This window comes from Bactrocera oleae, chromosome 3, assembly GCF_042242935.1.
Source record: "Bactrocera oleae isolate idBacOlea1 chromosome 3, idBacOlea1, whole genome shotgun sequence".
NCBI classification, from domain to species: Eukaryota; Metazoa; Arthropoda; class Insecta; order Diptera; family Tephritidae; genus Bactrocera; species Bactrocera oleae.
This window is the reverse complement of record NC_091537.1, coordinates 1990324-2012732: the sequence shown is the minus strand read 5'-3', so window position 1 is coordinate 2012732 and position 22409 is coordinate 1990324. Positions and strand designations below refer to the sequence as shown.

Below are 22409 nucleotides of genomic sequence, written 5' to 3'. Positions count from 1 at the left end.
CTCAGGCTAAGCAAACAGAAATTTTTTTTCGCTCCACCCTAATATATATGTATATACAAATGTATATATATATATTTATACGTAGTACGTATTGTTGAAATTCGCTTAATCGAATGTTTTGAATAAAAGAATTTGGTTAATTGCATGCCAAACATTTCGTTTTTTTCCACACTCAAAAGCACATGTTTATAGAAGAATAATCAAATATTTTTTTCACATTTTTCAAATAATTTCAGAAATTGCATTTTATTTGTTTCTTCGGTTTGTTTACAGTTGTATTTTTTGTTTTCTTTAATTTTTTGTTAGTGCACCTTTGTTTTTGTTTTTAGTTCTAGATTTCTGCCGCAGGTAAAAATACTCAGTACTATTTTAGAGTTTGGCATTTAGAATTCAATTCAATTTGCATTTGGCGCCGCTTTGATTGCAATTTTGATTGCTTGACTATTGTCGGAACTCATACTCCAATTTCAATGGATTCCGTGGCGAACTTTGTATAATGCAATATTTGCTTCGGCGTTAGCGAGTTGAGGAAGGTCTGCGGCTATCGAATGTTGGAATAGCTAATACTTTGAACGTAGAGAAACAACTACACACTTATATAATACTATTAAGACATATTTGAAATTTGTGGTTTTTGGAATATATACACGTAAACGAGCTATATGCTTTATTACAAAGAAGAGATTACTGTAAATAAAAAATTTAAAACTGAGGATATTAGAGACAAGATTGTGGTGTATGAACTGTCAAACTTTCAAACTGTCATAGTATTTAAAAAGAAGGTGTCTTGCTGTAAAACGTCAAAAAAATTAAAAAAAAACTGTAATTCCAAGATTGTTCGAAACTCGTCGCAGCAAATGCTGAGGAAGCTTATAGAAAGCACAAATGAAGGAATGGATTACTCAAAACCAAAAGTATTGAGCTAAAAAAAAAACAGTTTAAGAAAGTAAACAATATATATCCAAAATAGACATTTAACTTAAAGATAAAGAAAGAAATTTTGCTATGAAACTCAAACCTTTTTTGTTATTTTGCTTAAACTGAACCGTTCTAACCACTTTCTGTTAGACAACTTCTCTCAAACATTGCTTCTGTTAGAAGCTCCGTATATACAGGCAATAACTATTTCATACGATTGCACACCATATACAAAGAATAAGCCATCTTACAAGTGCCCAGGAAAGAATTCAGTTGTATAGCGATGACGCCACCTGCCAACGGAACAATCTCTTTCAATGAGAGCTGCACGAAAATGCGTTGATTCTGGTAAAATTCGCGCGACTGCCCAAGCCAGCTGCACTTGAAGATTGCCGACGACAGCTGCTGGAACTCATAAGTCAACATGCTGCCATAGAAGCAGCACGGCAGCAATTCAATAGCCATACTGACAAAATAAACCGCATAGTAAATGTAGGCAAATACATTGTCCACATAGAAAATCAAATAGAACAACACTATGCACATATTCAAGCCACTGGAAATGAACTGCACCAGTTGCGCCTGTGAGAGCGTATCCTGCGTTAGTTGAAAAATGCTGGAATGAAAACACCCAGTCACGCACTAATCAACAATCAGTCATCTTTTGTAATTTCACCAACTCACCGCACCAGTTTCTTATGATCCTCTATGCATTCGATCAACGCGTGAGTATGTTGCTTCATAGATTTCTCGGCATCCGCACCCACTTTGGCCGCGCGCAACGCCAGCAAATGCACGTGTCCGGCAATGATGCAGAGGCTCATTGGTGGAAAGATGTCGTTGGCTAGATTCTGTACGATTTGTATTGTAACACCGGCAATCTGGTAAATGACCGCAGCACAGTAGCTGCACGTGTTGGCCTCCCATTGGAATGGTAGCCATGCGGGGTACATTAGACGGCGTTCCTTGCTCAGTAGCGTGGCTGAAATTGCTGCCATATTTGCGCCACCATAGGCGATGGAAAATAATTTCAACACATTCTTTGCGCCAACAACAAGTTCCTCTTGAAAGTATGCGTGTTCCTCTACGCCTTCGACACGCTTGTCCAGGTCGGTGAGCAGCGCTTGCACCGCGCGTATTTGCGGTAATTTACGACGCAATAAGTAATGCTTCACGCTGCAAACGAAGCAGGTAATGGTAATTGACAGATTTTGGAAGAGATCTGCTGGCGTTGGATTCAGGAAGAGACCCACAAACAAATGGATTGGATAGAAAATTGTCACCAGCACATTTATGAGAAGGTCGTAGTAGCCACAGAAGTATTTACAGCGTGTAGTTGAGATTCCGACCAACTGCCAGCATAGCCAGAAAGCGCGATACAACACCACTGAGTCCACAGGCTGAAAAGTTTCATTTGAACTCGCCATCTCTGAAGGAGGCCTTTAGAAATAACTTAGTTAGTTGTAGAACCGCGTGTAAATTATGCGACTTCTAGCAAATGAGTTATTTTTGTGCAGGCTTATATTGCCTAGCAGAAGTAGATTAATATGAAAAATACACTGTGCAACTGTGTTTTAAATGACATTATTAGTCGTAGGCATCTTTCAATGAAATAATATTATTCAAAAACAAAGGCGACAAAAATATAAAACCAACATGTAAGGAAGATTAAGTCCGCGTGAACATTTCATGCTCTTGCAACTTGCACGGATCAAATCCGGGGAGATGCCTTCAATTGATTAATTTTATGAATATATAACTTATTTACTGACCGACATATTCATTAAAAATTATTGTTGTTCATACGAAAAAAATGTATTTAAGACTTCTTTGTATACTTTCAATTTCTTTTGTGCAGAGTGTATGATTGTCAGGACAGGTGCACCAGCAATCAACGTAGGCGTTGTATTTACACCGACTTGTATTGTTTATGATATTAAGCAATCAAGACTTACACAACAGAGTGTATAATTAAGTCATTAAACGGGCACCTATGCGTAGCAATAATGAGACACTAAGCAGCTGTCAGAACAGACCTCAGACATGTGGGTTTAAAGTTTCACCCACTACACAGAAATCTTTCACAGCCAAATGCCTAAGAATAAGTTTCGATACATTAATGGCTAACTAAATAAATTATTTGCAAACGCTCTTCCATCAGTGAATTTTTATACTCTTGCATCATGTTGCACAGAGTATAATAGTTGTGCTCACCAAAAGGTTGTTCGTATCACTTAAAGCTCATCCAATTAGATATGGACACAAAACTAGTTGAATTCCGAGTGACTGCCTGTCTGTCCATCGCTGCGTGCAAACGATAACTTAAGTAAAAATTGAGATATCTTGATAAAGCTTGGTACACGTTTCCTTGGCACCCAAGGGAAGGGTGCTGTTGCAGATGGGCGTATTCGGATTACTGCCACTTCCACAAAACGAAAACGTATAAGGCATAACTAAGCTCCTTATTAAAATACAAAACTGTTATTTGGTGCAAGTGATCGCAGTGCTAAGCGGCATCTGTGGGCTTAATAATTTTTTAAAGTGGGCGTGGCCCCGCACTCTAAATGGTTAAATGTATATATCTGCCAAACCAATGAAGTTAGCTCAACTAAACTTGCCGAAAAGAAGTCATTATAGCTTTCTTTTTACATTTTAAAAATAGGGAAAATCAGATAATAACCACGCCCACTCCGCATAAAAAGGTTAAAATGAAAATTAGTAAAAGCGGGATAGCTCACTGAGTAAAAGAGCCACAGGCAATAAATTTCACTGCCAGGATGACAGGACCCACATTCAGGTGAAGTCCCTTCAAGGACCACTAAATAAATTTCAAGCAAATTTGGTGTGTGAGGCTATCTTATAATTACTTTTGCGGTATTGGTTGACAATCACGCCTACTTCCCTTATAACAAATTTTTAAATTCTATCACTTTACAGTATGCAAATCAAACATCAGTGAAATGATTAGGATAAAATTTTGCACAAATAGTGCCTCTGAGTATTTAATATAACGCCAAAAAATTGTCGAAATCGGACTATAACTTATCACGAACTCAAACACTATACAAGTATATGTGAACATATCGGTCATTGTTTGAGTTCTAGTATTAAAATTCGGGAAGTATTTGTGATATCAACATGCCCTGATGCCAAAAATGCGTAAAATCGAGTCAATACTTTGCTTATCGCCCATACTCCTAATATAAATATTTTCAATATTTATCGAGCAATATGTAAAGAATCTTAATGAAATTCCAAAAGAATCTTTTTTTAATAATAGTAAATCTTCTTGCATTTAATTGTAAATAATGGATGCAAGACTTCCAACTTTTAAATAAAATATATACCAAAATCCGGTATACAAGCAAATCCGAGAGTATAAAATGTTCGGTTACACCGGAACTTAAACCTCCTTACTTGTTTATGCATATATTTGAGAAAGCTAAGTGCAAATCACTTGGACAATATTTGAAGTAAACATTTGTAACTCAAGTTCACTCATTCAAGGTCACTTATTTGTATGGTTATTTGCGTTATTCAATTAATTTGCCATTAAGGCTTGCAGATTCAATGCCATATATCTTTTTTGCGAAAAGGGTGTAAGTTTCGGTCCACTTAATTTAAAGATACCATATGTAGTTATCGAAAAGGTGTCTGCTTTACTTGCAAGTTTCACGAATAAGTCTTGATAAAAATTGGCGGTATATTCCGGTAGCTGCACTTGCACAGCGGTCAACACCTCTCTACTACATAAGGTCATGCTGCATTTCTCTATCTTTCAATATTTAGGTTGTACCGGCTTTCATGAACATCTTCATCGTTTTCTTCAAAAATATTGTAACAACTTTTAAGGAAGTGAAGTGAAAATGCAAATTTAAATAATAAATATGAATTATCATCTTTTCTGGCGAATTTTCAACGCAATCTAAGAATTAATATATACAAAATAAATCTCCAATTTTGTTTTAAATTTTATAAACTAACTCTCAGTGTACTCCTTCATAAAACTACTCTTGTACAGATTTCTTTAAATTGTCCTTTATGTGCTCTAACTAAAAAGAGAGTTCACACCATAACTTTTTTTCGCTTTTCTTGAGATCATACAATAGCGTCGACAACTTTTATGCCGGTGATATTACCAACATCCGATAAATTGCTAAAATGCTAACGCTTCTTCCTCAAACAGCTGACATTGTATTATTTATACATCTAGCAGTAATATAGGGTGGTGATTGCGACTCCCAACGAAAGTAATAATTATGTAATTTAATTACACAACTCCACATACTAATTACAGGGGACACACGCACAACAATTTATCTACGCCGTCCAGTCTTTTCATTTCCACAAAGTTCCTTAAATACTAGAACGCGCCCGAAATGAACTGTCACAGTTTGCATGTCATCGGTTGAGTCATTCGAACTTCCGCAATGGACTCAAAAATCGACACGGTGGATATTTTCAAGAGATTTTTCTTTTTCTGGCGCATTTTGGGCTTAACAACAAACCATAATAAGTATTTGATCGGTCTCCACGATATTTTTGTTAACATTTTCGCGACGGTTGCCTTTCCTCTGCATTTGCTTTTGGGCGTCGTTTTCGCCAGTGACAAGGAAGTCTTTTTCACCAATCTCGCTATCTGTATTTCCACGGTTGCCTGCACAGCTAAGCACTTAACGCTACGTCCACAACTCAGCCAAATAATATTTCTGAATAGAATTCTACAGAATCTGGATGAGCGAGTGCAAAATGATGAGGATACGCGTTACTATATAAAAAATATCCGTGGGAGGTGCATTTTTATGATGAATTTCTTCACTGTTCTATACTTTTCGGTATCAAGTATGGCAGTGCTGACTGCTGTCTGTACTGCCAACATCTTATACCCGGCTTATGTGATTTTCGATTGGCACAACTCGACTTGGAAGTATTTGGCAGTATTGGTCTTTCAAACATACGGCTTGAATATACAAATCGTGCAGAATCTCACGAATGATGTGTATGGACCCATGATCTTCTGCCTGATTGCAGGCCATGTTCACTTGCTTTCCAAGCGTATTTCACGCATTGGACACGAGAGCGAAACCGATGTGGATAGAAACTATGAAGAGCTAGTGCTTTGTATAGACGAGTACAAAGTCTTGATGAAGTAATCTAATTATTTTTACCAAATAATATTTTTAATTTTTTCCTAATCTCCACAGCACAATGAGGAAAGTGGAACGCATCATCTCCCCTAGCTATATGGTACAGTTTACAGCTGTTGGCATTAACGTCGTGATTGGTCTCTTATATTTACTTTTCTTCGCCGACAATCTCTTTGCTTACTGTTATTATATTTTCCATATTTTGGCTATTATGACCGAGATTTTTCCCTGCTGCTATTATGGCAGCATGGTTCAGGCAGAATTCCATGCGCTGTCTTACGCCATATTCTGCAGTAATTGGACATCACAGTCAGCCACTTTTCGTCGCGCTGCTGTTACTCTTACGGAACTTTCGTTACGAGATGTCACTGTATCGGCGGGTGGCATGGTAAAAATTCATTTGGACTCATTTTTCAAGACCTGCAAAATGGGTTACTCAATATTCACTGTTCTACAAAGTATGAAGTAGTGTATTGGATTTGAGGCACACAGATGATCAAACGGGCTGCAAGTTTTGTAATTATTTAATCATTTTCAATAATTTGAACTATCTTCAATTTAAGTACAAATGTGATCGTTGACTTTGGAATACTAAAGTAAGAAATTGAATAAAAGCAGTCACAACTTTCTGCTTACAAAGATCAATATTTATAAAGCTTCGGGTTAAGCAATTAAGCAATTTAAGCTTGTAATAAATTGGATTAAAAATAATTGTTACGACTTTGTTTAATATCAAGAACTTTTAAAGAGCTATGAAAAACTCATTTATTCTTAACATAAATATGGACCCTTTCATAATATCCCGAACGTGAACATTCCAAGAATTCGCACTGCACTTATTTCACGGTTGAAGGTCACATTAGCTAATTGCTTCACGCCCTCCTGCCTTAATTACAGGGAAACTACACATGTTTGCACCAATAAGGAGTTGAATTTGCCTTAATGACTTTTTGCAAGTATTTAAAGGTAATTCACAGTTACAATTTTGTCTTAAGTTATTTGATCTCCAACTAGCTCAGCTTACTCTTTTGCAAAATGTTACCGCAAATTAATACGAAGGCGATTTTTGTTCGACTGTTCTTCACTTGGCGTATACTCGGTATCACAGGTTGGCCGTTTAATAGATATCTGCGCGTGGTCTATGACCTTATGGTGAACCTCACCGTAACCTTTGGCTTTACCGGCCATGTGATAGTTGGATTCTTTTTCAGCACCAATAAGGATGAATTCTTCAATAGTCTAGTCATCAGTGTTGCATGCATTAATAGCGTCTTGAAGCATTTTATTCTGCGGTATTTTAAGCGGGAAGTGTGGGACTTGAATGAAACCATTTCACTACTTGACGATCGCGTACGCAACATGGAAGATTACGAATACTACAAGCGTTATATAGAGCGACCCTGTAAATTTATGATGCGTTTCTTTTTTAGCTCCTACGCTGCGGTTAGTTTAACAGCTTTAATGAATGGCTTAGCCACCGGAGAGCTGCTCTATCCTGGTTATTTACCACTACCATGGCGCACGTCGGGCTTAGCATATGCAATTTGTGTAATCTACCAATTCTATGGAGTCTCTATGGAAATAGTGAAGAACTTAGGAAACGATTTATATGGACCGTTAATATATTGTTTGCTATCTGGGCATGTGCATTTGTTAGCGAATCGAGTGTCACGGGTTGGCCATGATAACCCCGAGAATATGGAGGACAATTATAAAGAGTTATGCGATTGCATTAAGGATCACAAAATGTTGATGCAGTAGGTTCTTATAGTTCAATGTCTTCAAAAGTTGGTATAAACTATTTTGTGCTCCATATTTTACAGCATCAAAACTAAAGTGGAGCGCATCAACTCAGGGGTCTGTATGGTACAATTTTTTGGTGTTGGTGTCAGTCTCTGCATTGGACTCATATATTTGCTGTTCTTTGCCGATAACCTTTTCGCCTACATTTACTATTCGGTTCATTCAATGGCCATCATGACCGAACTATTTCCATGTTGCTACTTCGGCAACATGTTGGAGTGTGAATATTATGATTTATCTTATGCAATTTTTAGAAGCAACTGGCCGATGCAGCCACGCATATTTAGACGTAACGTAGTGAATTTTACCGAACTTACATTGAAGGAGGTCACCATGTATGCCGGCGGCATGTTTCGTATTAATCTTGATACATTTTTTGCTACATGCAAGATGGGATACTCATTCTTCACCGTTGTACAGAGCATGAAGTAAAAGAAGTCGCTAAGTGGAATAAAACATATGAATTTTAATTATTTTCTTGTGCTTGTAGTCTTGTAGATTTTGGTGTTTTTAACAATATAGTTGAGAGAATTGCTATCTCTGTATCAATACCTATATATATCTTTTTACATATATATGCGTTTAAATTTCTTTTCGACAATCTTGATATTTGAAAACTTTTTTACTATCGAACATCGTTATAATATGGTCTACATCTGCTAGTGTAGGCACAAGAAATATACCGATTGTAAGATGTATTGGGTAGGATATGGTTACGAATATATTCACTACAATATCGTAGAGCGTTATGTACCATTTGTTGGAGTTGACGGAAATGCCCATCAACTTCCAGCACATCCAGAAAATGTCGAAACACGCCACAGTGTCCACCGGTGCATTAACGTCAAATTTAAAAATAAAAAACTGTTTATCCATGCCTTTGCGAAACAAGCTTCTTCTTCTAAATTTATCTGATAGAAAATTTATCGTTGTCTTGTATATTAGTTGAGACGCTTTCTACATTATATACCGTTTTCTCATGCTTAAATCACAAATTGCTTAGCTACTATGTGAACCGATGCAATTTCTAACAAATGCAATAAATTTAGAATTCCGCTTTATTGAATTTTAATTGTTGTTTCCTTTGGCTTCAAGTAAATTGATTTAAAATTATAGGCTGCGATTATGAGTATTATGTATAAAACACTTACTGAGAAGAGTATAAACTTGACATGTGCATCATATTTTAAAAATAATTTCCAAAGCAAGTGATCATGACCGCTATTAAAGACACCCACATCTAAAATCTTAAGGAAGTAAAATATCAAGGCATATGAGGCACCAGCACACAGGAGAGACTTTGCGCTGTTTTGATGCCAAAGAAATTTAAGACTGCTCTTTCGGAATGGTTTAGTGATTTGTTTTTGACATTTTTAAATCCCATTCGCTCAATAAACACACAAGCGTAAACATTACTCATACGCCGTGGATGGTATGCAAATTAAGGTATGCGTGTATATTAAAGGGATTGCGGATGTAGAAGATGCATTTGCCACTTGCTGTTGTGGTGTCTTGTCTCCCTTGTCTATATTCACAAACATTTACACATCCTTTTAAACTTACATTTGAGAATGAAGCCCAGTACTGGAAGTAGCAGCCCAGTAAGCTTGTGTAAGGCGACTGCTTCCACTTTCATGGCAGTGCTTACCCTTCATGATGTCTATTAATGAAATACATGTTAATGTAAACCTGAACATGTTGACGCCGTTGAGAATGGTATAAAATCAAATCGGCGAATGATTTCGTTATGGTAAAAAGTCAGAGAGACCAAGATGCAACTCTGACTTCAAATAATTGAGATGGAAGAATCAAGATAAGTTAAATGGATAACAGATACTTAACGTTCGTATGAAACGTACCGAAGAGGAACGAAGGCATAGAGCTATTATGTTAAGTAACTGCTGATGATGACTGCTTAAAACCGCAAACCATTTATAAATTTTTATATGCGTATTAGCACGATGCTCGCCCAAATAAAAAAAAATAGAATAGAAAATATATTTCCCTCAGCACAAAAGTCAAAATCCAAAGCCAAAGTTCGATATATTGTTACGGTTTTAGAATTTTTGCTAAAATCAGCCACCTTCATTGATGAAGCGCGACTTTAAATGCCAGTATTACAATTTATATGCAAAGCAGCAACGCGAAGGACAAAGCGCGGTTGCAAATCTGTACTGGTACTTAACGGCAGAAGCGTGTGCATTTGCGGACAAGCGTGTGTGGCATGCATCAAGTCAGAGACGTGGCAATAACAAAATATTTTAGAAATCTTAAAAATGCATTCAATACCATGTTCCGAAAGACACTTACTCACAAGATTTAGGCTGTTGAGTAGATTATCCCACTAATATACTAGAATTAGCAAGATTTCGCGATACAAATATGACAGTTGTTAATCTCGTCACTGAAGTGATTTGAATCGAATCTACTCGAAATCTCCCTGAGCGACTATGATTTTACGCCATCTATTTATTTGTTAAATTTTTTTAAATCACACCGATTTTGATACTACAAACTGTCAAAGTGAAAAAAGTTAAACAAATAAATAAAGAATAAGAAAGTACTTAATGTGGAGTGAGGCTGCCGGAGCCGATATAATAGAGTTGTGGCGATAAAAAATGCCACAGCATCGATCGGCTGGTCAAAAATAGCTGATTTATATATCTCTAACGGCAGTGAGCACAGTATAGATTAGTGAATACATTGAATCATCGCTTCTAATCACTTCAATTTTTTGGTGTGAACAAATATGAATTGTTTCTTGTATTTTTTTGTAAAATAAAATAAAAGCGAACTTAGGCAAGTTGTAACAGATCTTCTCAAAGTGCAATTAGAGCAATAGGTGTTTCATATTATACCTCCACAGTGCTCAGTCCCACAATCCACAACGTCTGTGTTCTATATTTTTGCCTTTTTGGCAACGCATTTCTTACAATCGTCGAGTATGTGTGCGCTCCACTTCTCAACGCGAAACCATAGTTCTACACTTTTCTACTTATCCAAGTGTGGAAGGCATTAATAGCGTTGAACATGTATGTCTCGCTGTTGCGTTCGCTTAGTCTAGCGCTAACCGGAAAAATGCTTATATGTACTTTCTCAAGTATGTAAGCGCTGTTGTTGCTATAGCAGTAGCGTCAAGGCTCGTCTAACGAACTGACACTATGACAGACAGTTTAAGGCGTTTATTGGTTTAAGCAAATATTGATCTTAATATTCTCGGAACGTATGTAAATTAGGATAAGTGAGTGTGCTTGTTCGATTGGTTATTTTTAATGGCAGATTTGGTCTTTATAGAGCGAATTGAGTGCCGCAAAATTGTCTCTAATATAGCCGAAACTATTAAATTATTTAGAAAAGTATTCAAAACACATTTGAAAATTCAGTATAATGCAAGCAAAAAGAAAAAATAAAGTTCGGATGGAAATTTGATAATAAAACTTGTTTTCTAATAACAAATATATCCAGAAAACTGCTCATAAGCCTCTGCCACTTGCTCACAAAGAAATTTAATAATTTTTTAGAATTTGTATCGCCGTAATAAGGCAAGCATATCTCCTAAATAAACAGCAAAAAGCAGTCGTCAGTGTGGCAATGTCAAATTCATTATGCTTGTTTTAAACGAAATATTATCACCATCAACGAAAATATTATTCATCATGTAAGGTAAGAGAGATTTAAAGGATTTGACCGTCATTTTATCGAGAAAATTTTTAAAAATTACTTAAAAGCTCAGATACGCATAAACTTTGACATTCAAATTTCTTCATAATCCTTACTAAAGCTCCCGAGTGTAATCCACAATATCACAATAGTATTGGCAAACCTGCACTTTGAAGGCATTTCAGCTACTCTTGAAGATAACATTACAAACCGAAAACAAAATTATTCATACTTTTAATTAAAAGCAAACCACAACAAGCTCGGTAAAAAGTTCCGGTATCACATGAAAGAACATTCCAACAAAAAAAAAATATATATTGCAACTTATAATAAAAAATATATCCGCAAAGTAGTAATCAAAAAGTTCTTTCATACCTTTCTCCACAATGACGGCGTGGTTAGAGCAAGTACTCGTTGTCCGTGCCAGGTGTGTTCGCCGCACACACACTTACCGAAACTTGCACATGCCACAGCAGCTGCAGCAGTTCAAGGCAGTGAACCACCAAGTGGTGGCCGAAAATTCGGAGTCTGCATTTGTGTGCCTGGTTGCAGTTGGGTGTTGGATGTTGGGAGTTGGGAATTGGCGCAAAACTTTAATTCTCCACGGCGTTGTAGGCACCAGCAGAACACAATAAGCAATAAGCGTGGAAAAGCAAACATATGCTTACACAAAACAGAAAAACTTACATATTTATGTACACATGGAATTGTTATTTTATTTGTGGATAAAAGTGCTCTGGGCGAAGCAGCAAAGTGCAAAAGTGAAAGCAATTCAATTGCCGTGCTGCGCATATGTCTGCGAGTGCTTGCATACGTTTGTAAACATAAAGGTATATACATATATTCATTATGTATCTCTATTTAAGTGGACGTTCTCACTGCGAAAATGCTCTCCTGAGATGCAGGAAAAATCTGTGCATGTAAAAACGCAATAGAAGAAGTTAAGCCTAGGGAAAGCATAAGGAAAACAAAAATTCAGACACAGAAATATTCGCATTGCGCTGTCAGCCTGTCAAAGTCGCTGCTCCAAAACTGAAATAGCACTGCAGTAGTGTTTCGGCAGCAGAAAGGAAGATAAAGAAAATAAAAACCAAACTTTTCAAAATATCCACACAGACACACATTTACAAATATTTATCATGCAAAGTAAGCTTACAAATAAGCACACATATAAGTGTGTACGTGTGTGTGTGTGTGAGCTTATACAAATGCGAAGTTTATTTGAAAACAAAACGCTGATTCAATTTGCCAAATATTCAATTGTTTACCAAAAATTACGTATGTGAGCATGGTTGCCGTTCTAAGCCGCTGCTAGATAAATTGAATATACCTATATATATAGGTATATACATACGAACACACATTCATGCTTCATGCGAGTGGTTTTGATCGTGTTTCAATTCCCAATGCAATTTACCTAGTTAATATATATTTGTACATATATATATATATGCGGTATGTGTATATGTTTGTTGATGTTTACGCCTGCACACTTTTTAATGCGATTCTTTCGGCAACTTTTATCAATCGAAGTAATTGGAAATCATCCTTAATTCATATTGGAAAAAGACAATATTCATTACTTCATTGACATTTCAATTTGATAAACGCTGCAGTGAAATGATCATCTTCAATTGAAACAGAATGCTTAAGGGGTGAATTTCAAAAAAATCGATTTTTGGCGTATATATCGAGTGTAAGTACATATTATATATATTTGAGAATATTACTCGAAATCTGCAAATTCATTAGGCAATAGTTTTGGAGATATGAGCATTTTGTAAGAATATTTCAATTTAGTGTAAACGGCTTCTAAAACTTTAAACGGCTTTTATTTGTTTTCAGTGTCGGCTAAGAAAATTTTGCGAAACCTGTATACCGATCGACTTGAAATATTCAGAAAGCATTCTAAGATATATTTGTCAGGTAATTATGGCTGGAGTGAATTTTGACAATAATTTCGATTTTTTAGTCACTCTGAAGTGTAAATATTTTCAAAATAAACTACTTTTTTGAGAAGCCGCCATTTTGTCAAAAATCAAAATCTTTGCTTTATTAAATTCTGTAAGTGTACATATTTTTTATTTATTTGTTAAATTTTTCAAAAAAAAATTCAACTTTATGTAGCTTACAATTTTAAATAAATAAAGATATGAGTTTCGGATTACAATTTTTATTTTGTTTTCAAAAAGAGAGAGCAGCAAGCTTTGCTTTTATGAAGTCACATAAAAGTTTAATAAGTTAAATAAAGTAAAACCAGTGATGAACGTCATCCCATATGGATCTAGAGAATACCATTGAGGTTGGTTTTATATTTCGATTTCATTTACTTTCGAACGCACTTGTAATATAAGTTTGGAAATTCTTTATTATTTTGGCACTTATCCAGCCTTTGTTCAGTGGAGAACATGTCGTTTGCATTGTTACTCACTTTTGCATATTTTTTAGCGCTGTGACTTCTGCCATATTGCCTTTCAACTGCACCCACTAAGAGACTGCCTCTCATTCGCACACACACATACTCACGCATGACGTCTGAGTGCCCGTGTGGCACATAGTTGTGTTCAACACAATTTCTCAAGTTGTCTGTATGTCATGGTTTTTGCTTTCTCCATTTTGTTGCTTGTTACCCTTTTTTGTGCATTTTTTTTGCTTTTTTGTGCATTTTTGTGTGAGTTTTGCCATTTTTCATGTGAACTTTTTTCACTGCCACAAAGGCAAGAGTGTTGCAGCCATCACTCATACACAATGTACACTTGTTGTTTTTATGATGTGATGAATGCGCAGCAGTGCAAAAGCAAAAGGAATAACATACTGACAATTAAATGCAAATCATTTCAACACTAAATACTTGAAGATATGCCTGCAACTTGTTTCAAATGATTCACAATAATTTTCATTTCAACCTGTTTACTGCAAGAGATTTTTGGAATATTTTCAAAATCAAATTTGTACCGCGAAGCTTGAGTTCCCGTTCAATGGGCCAATTTCTAAATGCTTACGTTACAGAGTGCAATGCCAACAACGCATTCGCATACGTCCCGCCCAGATGAATTGTGGCAGTGCGCTAAGAGAGCCATCAACCAAAAATACTGCAATAGACCAACAACAACTGTGGCAACAACAATAACTGCTTTGACATTTTTGAAATGCGATATGTTCCAACAGAGTGAAGAGCAGCGCTGATGAGTTCAATGTGATTCAACAAGACCAGTAGCACTGGAAGTAGATTAAGTGAACTGCGCAACAACAACAAAAAATGGTAACAACAACTGCGCCACGAGCATATCGCATGTCATTGCTGCTGCTAGGCAGCGCATTTGCCTGTTGCTTCGTTGCATGGGCATACTTCATTGACGGAAATTCGTACGGTTGTGCCGTTATGTAGAAATTTATGTATGTCGAAGTGCGCCGTTATGCTCTGATATGCTCGCTAGTAAACATGTGTGAGTGTGTGTTGTTATTGCATTTGTGCAGCAAGTTTTCAATTTCCGGTTATTCGGGCTACGATTGAGCGCTTAAGAAATGGGATATGACCTCGAGTTGGAATTCTGACGATGCTCCTTAGCACAATTGCTGCAATAAAGGGAAATGCATGCGCTCGGAAAAGTAGTTAAGCGATTTATGCTTTCAGAAATGCATTAATTTCCTTTTATCTTGCGAAAGGCTTAGTTTCTGTAACACTTTTGCTAATCGTTTGAAATAAAAACTGTATACTGCTTTCGTAACCATGACAATTCTGTAGGATAAAGTATGTTATTTGTAAGAGTTTTGAGAGTTCAGATCGTTGAAGAAAGCCGCATTTATTGACTGTAAATTATAGTTATTTGAAACGAAAATTAGGCTCAGAAGGAGGCTGAGAAGCGGATTGAAAACCAAAGAGGGACGATATAATTTTAAAGACGTCAGTACTCTGGTAAGGCTTAAAGCTTTTCAGAATAATTATGGAAAAACAGTTACTTGATACTGAGTAGCTAACGATTCAAAAAACAATAGAACAAATTTCTATAATGGCTGATGTACAATTTTTTATGTCTAAAGGTAGTTAAAGGTATTGAATCTGAGCGTAGCCCATATATGTAAATCTGCCATTACCCGAGTTGGCAATCTTTGCAAGGACCTGCTCTGCTGACGAAGTTGAAATTAAAGTAATATTTTCGCTTTATTCTGTAGCTAATTTCAGCGAAACTATAGATGTGAATTACGCGATTTATTCAAGAAATCTAGCAAGTTTTAAATGAATGAAATACTTCAGGAGACTCTACTGAATTGTAGCTGACCAACGAACCAAACAACAATTTAGTTACACCCAACCAACAGCACGCGCATTGCTGCCCTTCAGCCAGCTGCATTCGTGAGCGAATTTGAGACGTGCGCAAGTGAATGCCGTTGGCCGAAAAAACCAAACCTCGTCACTAATACCAAATCTTCCGCTCGTTGGAGAAGCTGCTGTGGCCAAGCGTGCATCAAGATGTGTGTGTGTGTGTGAGTGTGGCAGTTAGCAGTCGGCGGTGTGTCGCCTAACACAATTTGTACGTCCGGTCATTTCTGCGCCAAATGCTTTGAGGTTATTTGTAATTTTAACTTGATAAAATTTGAAAGTTCTTACTATCAGATATCAGTAATGCGACTGAAATCTTTTCGGATATTGTGTGACGTTAAGCGCCAACGACGCTTTTTTGTTATATGTTTTAGTTGTCGAAAACTAAGCTATATTTTATGCGACACACATCGCTGGCCAAGTAACGAACTATAAAAGCTGGTGGCAAGTTTGAGAAGCCATCAAAAGTTTTATTGCATTCTCGGACAACAGTTGGGTGTGCGTCTCTTGACAAAGTGCCATTCAATAAGTGAACGTACAACAAAGTGTGCCTCCAAGGATTGAATCTAGAGTAGCTTGTATTTTTGTGCAAGTGAAAAGAAAAAAGTATAAAAGCTATAAAAAAAAGTATTGAATCTAATTTCAAGCAATTTGAAAAGTGATTTTCTAAGTGGAAAAACATAGAAACATTTCAGGATCAATAATGAAACGGGTATGTGGAAGTCAACTGACATTCGGTGAAAATTTATTAAGTGTTGATTCTGATATATCGGACTTAAGCAATATGTTTAGTGAGACTCAATTGAATTTTCCTTCAAAACTGAGCGTAGTATACGTTTTTGTGTAAATTGCGAAACACGATACACCTTTACTTAAAGCACCATGAACTCCAAGTAGCCCTTCTATCTGCTTTCCATATATGAAAGAAACGACCTTCTAAACTTTCTAACACTTGACGCCTTACTTTAATTTAATTGTTTACCAATGCAGCGCTCAAGTCGTTATCAATATTAATCCCCTAGCAGACCACATTGTCACGAAACGTTGAATGGTGTGAAAGTTACTCCACGCAATAAAAGAACATTATACTCACAAACTTGCACTGGTTTCTTCTATAACAGTACATGCAAAGTCTGTCATGGCAAGTTGTTATTCTTTATTGCAACCGGCAAAGCTTGTGCGCCTATAAATCATTGGTGGCACATCACTTTACACATAATACAATACCAACAATGTGGACACTTGTCACAGGATATTCCCTTATACAATTCTACGAGCACTGCCATAAATATAAAACTACAATGAAGCGTATTCATAAATTTTTCACAATGCAAATATTCAAATATTGCTTTATTGAACTCAATTTCCTACAATACACACATATAACATATTCGTATGCCCCTTTTCATGTTGCATGTTCACATTGACGACTGTTCGTCCTTTAACGTTTTGCTCTCTGTTTGTCCTGACTGAGTGAATTGTTGTTTGTTATTGCAAATTATTCAATTGACAACTTTATGACAACACTTTCATAATGAATTTTTCAGCAACATGTTGCCAGGATAATTGAATGACGATTGGAAAATTGTGGCATGTTTTATGAAAATATGTTTAACCATCATTTTGATTTATTCGAATTATTTGTATTTGATGTGCCGTTATTTTCACGTAGCGCCACATACATATGCAGATGCCGAAATTGGCTTCAGGCAGAAAAGCTATAAAATATTGAATAAAATGTATATCACAATTGCCTTCATTAAAAACATAACTTTAGGATTTTTAGCCCTTCTTAAATGTTTATTTTGCTCAAAACATTTTCTTTAAAAAGCATTACACCCTAACTAAGTTTTTCAGTTTATATATTATTCGAATATAAATAGGAAATTCTCTAAAGTCTACTGCAATGCAGTAAATCTTTCTACCAGTGGCGCATTTTTTATGCTCTTGCAACATATTTGATTCCAACTGCAAATAGAGCGACATCTACATCGCCAGTGACAGTAGGTGATTTGCGAACTCTGTAGGAATTTCAACACCTCCTGAATTTATACTCTTCAAGAGACTTTAGCTGCAGCAAATTTTCACTAAAGGGATACCCCTGCTTTCTCTATCAGTGTACTTGGATGTAAATACATGTACATATATTAGCTTATAAGCAAATGCAATTTTGCATTCGAATGTACGCTTCTGACAGTTTGACCATAAAATATTTACGATTTCATTAAGCTTACTCTTTTACTCACTCGTTCATTTGCACTCTGCATTCGCGTCATCAAAATGACAGTTGCTAATTTCCCTGAAGTGTTGTGAGCCACTGAAATTCCGCTCGTCATAAAAGGGGGCTAATGCGCTGTAAAAGCGAGCTGTAGCATGTACAAATTTACTTAGAAACAAGACAAACAAATATACTGCTACACACAAAGTATGCACATTTAAATGTAAAAGTGTTCGTTAGGCACAACACTAAATAATTAATTTTGTTCGCTCGTTATTTATCTACTCCTATAGTTCTACTATCTTCTCTGTGTATGTTTGTTGGCGTGCAATGCGGTGCACGCCTCCTATTCACACTTGCAAGCGATTGATTTCTCGCAGCTGCAACAGCAGCAGAAATCATCAATTACCCAGCAGCAGCAGCAACAACAGGAAGAGCAAACTGACACCACCACCGACTCATCCGAAGACTATGACAGCCACCCGCAGTACAGTTTCGCATACGATGTGCGCGACACGTTGACCGGCGACGAAAAACAGCAGGAGGAAAAACGTGATGGTGATCTAGTGCAAGGACAGGTAAGTTCGTGGTAGTTTGGGGTATGAATACCTTGAAGAGGAGTATGTAAGGAAGTAGGTATTGCAAAGTACACCAAATCCCATTAAAAATTTACTTTCAGTACTCGCTCGTTGAACCAGACGGTACACGCCGCGTTGTAGAGTACACCGCTGATGATATCAACGGTTTCAACGCCATAGTCTCGAAGCAATTGGTGGACGAGCGCTCACGCGCTTCCGCTTCGGCTACAGCTTCATCATCACGGTACAACAGTTTCGAAACACTGCAATCACAAATTCAAACACAGGCCATCGCCGAAGCTCAAGCTCAGGCTGCATCTTATGCCGAGGCTCAAGCGCTCGCCGAAGCACAACTCCAAGCGCAGGCTAAGGCACATGCTGAGGCCATGGCTCAGGTGCAAAGCGACGCCGAGTTGCAGGCGCGCATACAGGCGGAAGCCCAGGCACGCGCTCAAGCTCAGCAACTGATGGAGCAGTTTCAGCAACAGTACAAACAACAACAGCAACAACAGCAGGAACAACAGGAGCAATTAGCACAACTGCAACAGCAACAGCAGCAACGTCAACAGCAACAACAATTGCGTTCACAATCCCAACAAGCACAAGAGCGACTGACCAACGAGCAAGCCATACTACTGTCGCAATCACTGCCCTCACGTACTCTCGGACACAGCGTTCATGCCACTGTTGTTTCACACCCACCCACCATCTTGTCACGCCCACCCAGCGGCAGCGTATTTGCTCAGCAACGCGACATAACCACTCTGAAGGAGTTGCGCGATGGTAGCGCACGACAGATCATCGAACGCACCAACCTCCCGCAAATAGTAATTACTCAACCGGCTAGCGCAACGGTGCAAGCTCAAGTTATACACTCACCGTTGCTATTGGATGGCAGCTCTGGTGCAACAGGTATGCGTAGCGTCATCTCTACAAAAATCACCAATGCCGGCGGCAATGGTGGACGCAGCAGTACCATTTCACTCCGTGGAGATTCCGGGCGCTTGAGTGCCGCCGACCAATTGCTGACCCAGCTCGATTCTGACGATGATGACACACTGACCCGCAACAGTTTGCGACTGCTTAGTGGTGGCACTGGAAGCAGCGGCAGCGGTGGCAGCATCAAAGGACGCACCAACGGCGGCATAAATGGCAGTAGCGGTCTGAGCGGTTTTGACAGCAGCAGCAGCGGCTCCGATGATCGTGAAGGAAATGTATTGCGAAACGGATTAAGAAATTCAAATAGACGCTTGCAAAGCCTCTTCTCAAGCAGCGGTAGTGGTTCAAACGGGAACGGAAGTGGCAAATCTACATGGTAAATGAAACAGGAAATCGAACATATACACAACAAAACAGAAATATTTTTAAATTCAAACGATTCTAAGGCGAGAGAGTAGGACGAAAATGCAAACGAATGAGTAGAATAGACAATAATGAATGTAGAGAGAAATAGAGCGAGTTAAAGTGTAGCCGTAAATGTATTCAAAGAAAACTAGTGTGATCAACAGTCAGCAACGATTTGGCAACGGACCATAGCTATTGTATAACGGACTATGATTAGCAGCAGCCGCCAGCAGTAACGGCATTAACATAGACTTAAATTTAGTTTGTAGAATTGTTTGCATTTTTCTCAGTAGCGTTTAATTACTAACAGACTTGCGGTAGAGAGCTATTTAGTTGACTTATATATATATATATATATACTTGTATTTTCGGGATTTGGGTGAATTTCATCTATCGCTTTTTTGCCTATGCTTAATAATGTTACATACTCACAAGCGCGCGCGCACTAACTCTCTCACTAACAACGCTTTTACTACGCTTTCTGCGAGAACATACGAAACGTGAATGAACAGATAACCGATATAAACATCTACTACACGCATGTATATAAAAATGCTTTCATAATTTCTATGTAAAATATTTACTTCCATGCGAAGACTTTGTGATTTAGACTTACTTTATGTTTTCTGAAAATATTGTTATCTATATCTTACTTATCTGAAGGACCTATGTATCTAATTAGTATTTTGATGTTTACATAAACTATTTTTTTTCTAAGTTCATTTATAAATATTTATATACACTACAGTGTTGTTCATGATTACGTTATGTGACTAACCATGCTTTTTATAATTTATTCTTACTAATATTCAATTCAATGTTTTTATATTTTTGTATTCAACATGTTCTCACATTTTAAGAATCTAGACATTTAAGTGCAACTTGCAGTTTCTACATGGCATACAAAAAAACACAAAAAAATAAATATTAATAAAATAATTTATGTTTGCAGCGAAAATTCCCGTTATTTCATTTCCAAAGTAACTAATTCAAACTTTCAGTGGCTCTCAAGCATATGATATGCTTATAACTGTTCATTTCGTGGTTTGAAGAGAGAACGTATATCTATGTTCTCTGTAGTTGGTTGCACAACTGTTAGTGCATATGCGAGTTAGAGACCTTTATAAAAAATCACACAAATGTACAAAAATTTAACATCATATATGTACGAGTTTTTAACAATAACAAATATATTTATTTAAATGTATCTTTCTCTTCCTTGAAAGTGAAAATTCGTTTCCAGTTTTCTTTTTCTCTGAGCACAACTTCACTTCTTCGCCTTATCTTCATTGCTCTTTTCACATTCGGTTTCGGTTTCTTTTTTCGCACATTTCTCGGTTTCAGTAGCACTATTGTTTTCTCCACACTCTTCGTCGCTTTCAGATCCACTCTCTGCTTCGTATAGCACGCCGCCTTCCGAATGCTTAGCCAGATTCAAAGCGACGTTCTGCAGTTCATAGAATGAGAAACGATGGTATGCAAAATATTCTGGATTCTTGTATTCTTTGCATTTGTGCGCGCCTGGACCGAGCACCTCCTTCGGGTCATCCAAGCTGCGATAAGCGGTGATGGGTACGAAGTCAAGTGGAGTAAATGCGTCATTTTTAAAGGAATGCTTGGAGTCTGCTGTATTTGCGGTGTCTTCTGACGCTTGTGAGGGGCAACACTTATCGGCTATATAACGTTTGAATTGCGTTGGATTCAGCGGCAGGTTTCTTATTACACTCTGTGATAAATTCGTGAATTTCGAGCAGCCACGCAACATAATTGCGCATATGTTTCAGTTTACAAATGTTTTAAATACTATATATATATTTTAAAATTTTTTAAATTTCTCAAACAATATTTGAAGTTTCTCAAACAATATTTGAAGCTTGTGAATATTGTTGAAATAATAAAGTAAAGCTATGTGATCACGGCAATGTCAGTGATGAGTAGATCAACAATTTGTAAGTTTCGTAAAGCTTTAACGGTTTATTGAGTTGCTTATTGCCAACTGCTGTAAAAGAAAATATATAAATACAGTATGACCAAAGTTTTATAGATTAAGATGCATATAGTAAGTTTTAAAATTATTTGTGTTAACTAACTTATTCCATCATTTTGCCCGCGAATGTTAATAATTAATAATAAAATAATATTTATTAACATTCTCTGGTTTTGCCATCAGTTGAGCGGATGTAGCTTTGCTGTCGATAAGGCAGTTCGTGAACTGTAAAGTATCTCAAACACAAACCAGCTGAATCTTAATATGACCGGTTTGTGCCTTTGCTAACAGAGTTGCCAGATATATATACGAGATATCACTATACTCCGTAATTATCTGATTACTTATGTGAGGGTAGGGTTAATGTTGCACACACATGCCACCGAAATCACATAGCTAACCAAATGTAGAAATAAAACATAAAGTCTATAAT

General features: G+C 37.1%; 4 protein-coding genes across 4 annotated transcripts; 2 read left to right on the top strand and 2 right to left on the bottom strand.

Annotated features, from left to right (window-relative positions):
• Positions 1-220: 220 nt before the first annotated feature.
• LOC106622469 (odorant receptor 33b) lies at positions 221-2505 on the bottom strand. The gene is made up of 2 exons (XM_014241652.3): positions 1603-2505; positions 221-1534 (listed from the first exon to the last, which is right to left on the bottom strand). The coding sequence occupies exons 1-2, from the start codon at positions 2343-2345 to the stop codon at positions 1123-1125; spliced, it is 1155 nt and encodes a 384-aa protein (XP_014097127.2). The 5' UTR covers positions 2346-2505; the 3' UTR covers positions 221-1122.
• A 2819-nt stretch (positions 2506-5324) lies between these two features.
• Positions 5325-8423, top strand: LOC106622468 (odorant receptor 33b). Its single transcript, XM_036369385.2, has 4 exons — positions 5325-6067; positions 6123-6530; positions 7190-7822; positions 7889-8423. The coding sequence occupies exons 1-4, from the start codon at positions 5349-5351 to the stop codon at positions 8298-8300; spliced, it is 2172 nt and encodes a 723-aa protein (XP_036225278.2). The 5' UTR covers positions 5325-5348; the 3' UTR covers positions 8301-8423.
• Positions 8424-16241: 7818 nt separating this feature from the next.
• Crys (Crystallin) lies at positions 16242-20802 on the top strand. Its single transcript, XM_014241654.3, has 3 exons — positions 16242-16561; positions 18361-18645; positions 18747-20802. Exons 1-3 carry the CDS (start codon positions 16553-16555, stop codon positions 19962-19964), a joined length of 1512 nt encoding a protein of 503 aa, XP_014097129.2. The 5' UTR covers positions 16242-16552; the 3' UTR covers positions 19965-20802.
• A 353-nt stretch (positions 20803-21155) lies between these two features.
• LOC106622470 (uncharacterized) lies at positions 21156-21855 on the bottom strand. The gene has a single exon (XM_014241653.3). The coding sequence runs from the start codon at positions 21752-21754 to the stop codon at positions 21257-21259; it is 498 nt and encodes a 165-aa protein (XP_014097128.3). The 5' UTR covers positions 21755-21855; the 3' UTR covers positions 21156-21256.
• Positions 21856-22409: the final 554 nt, after the last annotated feature.

Excerpts from the sequence above, each read along its gene's own strand:
- LOC106622470 (XM_014241653.3), bottom strand. The coding sequence starts at position 21,754 with ATGTTGCGTGGCTGCTCGAAATTCACGAATTTATCACAGAGTGTAATA.
- LOC106622468 (XM_036369385.2), top strand. The coding sequence starts at position 5,349 with ATGGACTCAAAAATCGACACGGTGGATATTTTCAAGAGATTTTTCTTT. Across the intron at positions 6,068-6,122 it reads GAGTACAAAGTCTTGATGAA|CACAATGAGGAAAGTGGAAC; the intron begins GTAATCTAATTA and ends TAATCTCCACAG. Across the intron at positions 7,823-7,888 it reads GATCACAAAATGTTGATGCA|CATCAAAACTAAAGTGGAGC; the intron begins GTAGGTTCTTAT and ends CATATTTTACAG.
- LOC106622469 (XM_014241652.3), bottom strand. The coding sequence starts at position 2,345 with ATGGCGAGTTCAAATGAAACTTTTCAGCCTGTGGACTCAGTGGTGTTG. Across the intron at positions 1,535-1,602 it reads GATCATAAGAAACTGGTGCG|CATTTTTCAACTAACGCAGG; the intron begins GTGAGTTGGTGA and ends TTTTCATTCCAG.
- Crys (XM_014241654.3), top strand. Across the intron at positions 18,646-18,746 it reads GTGATCTAGTGCAAGGACAG|TACTCGCTCGTTGAACCAGA; the intron begins GTAAGTTCGTGG and ends ATTTACTTTCAG.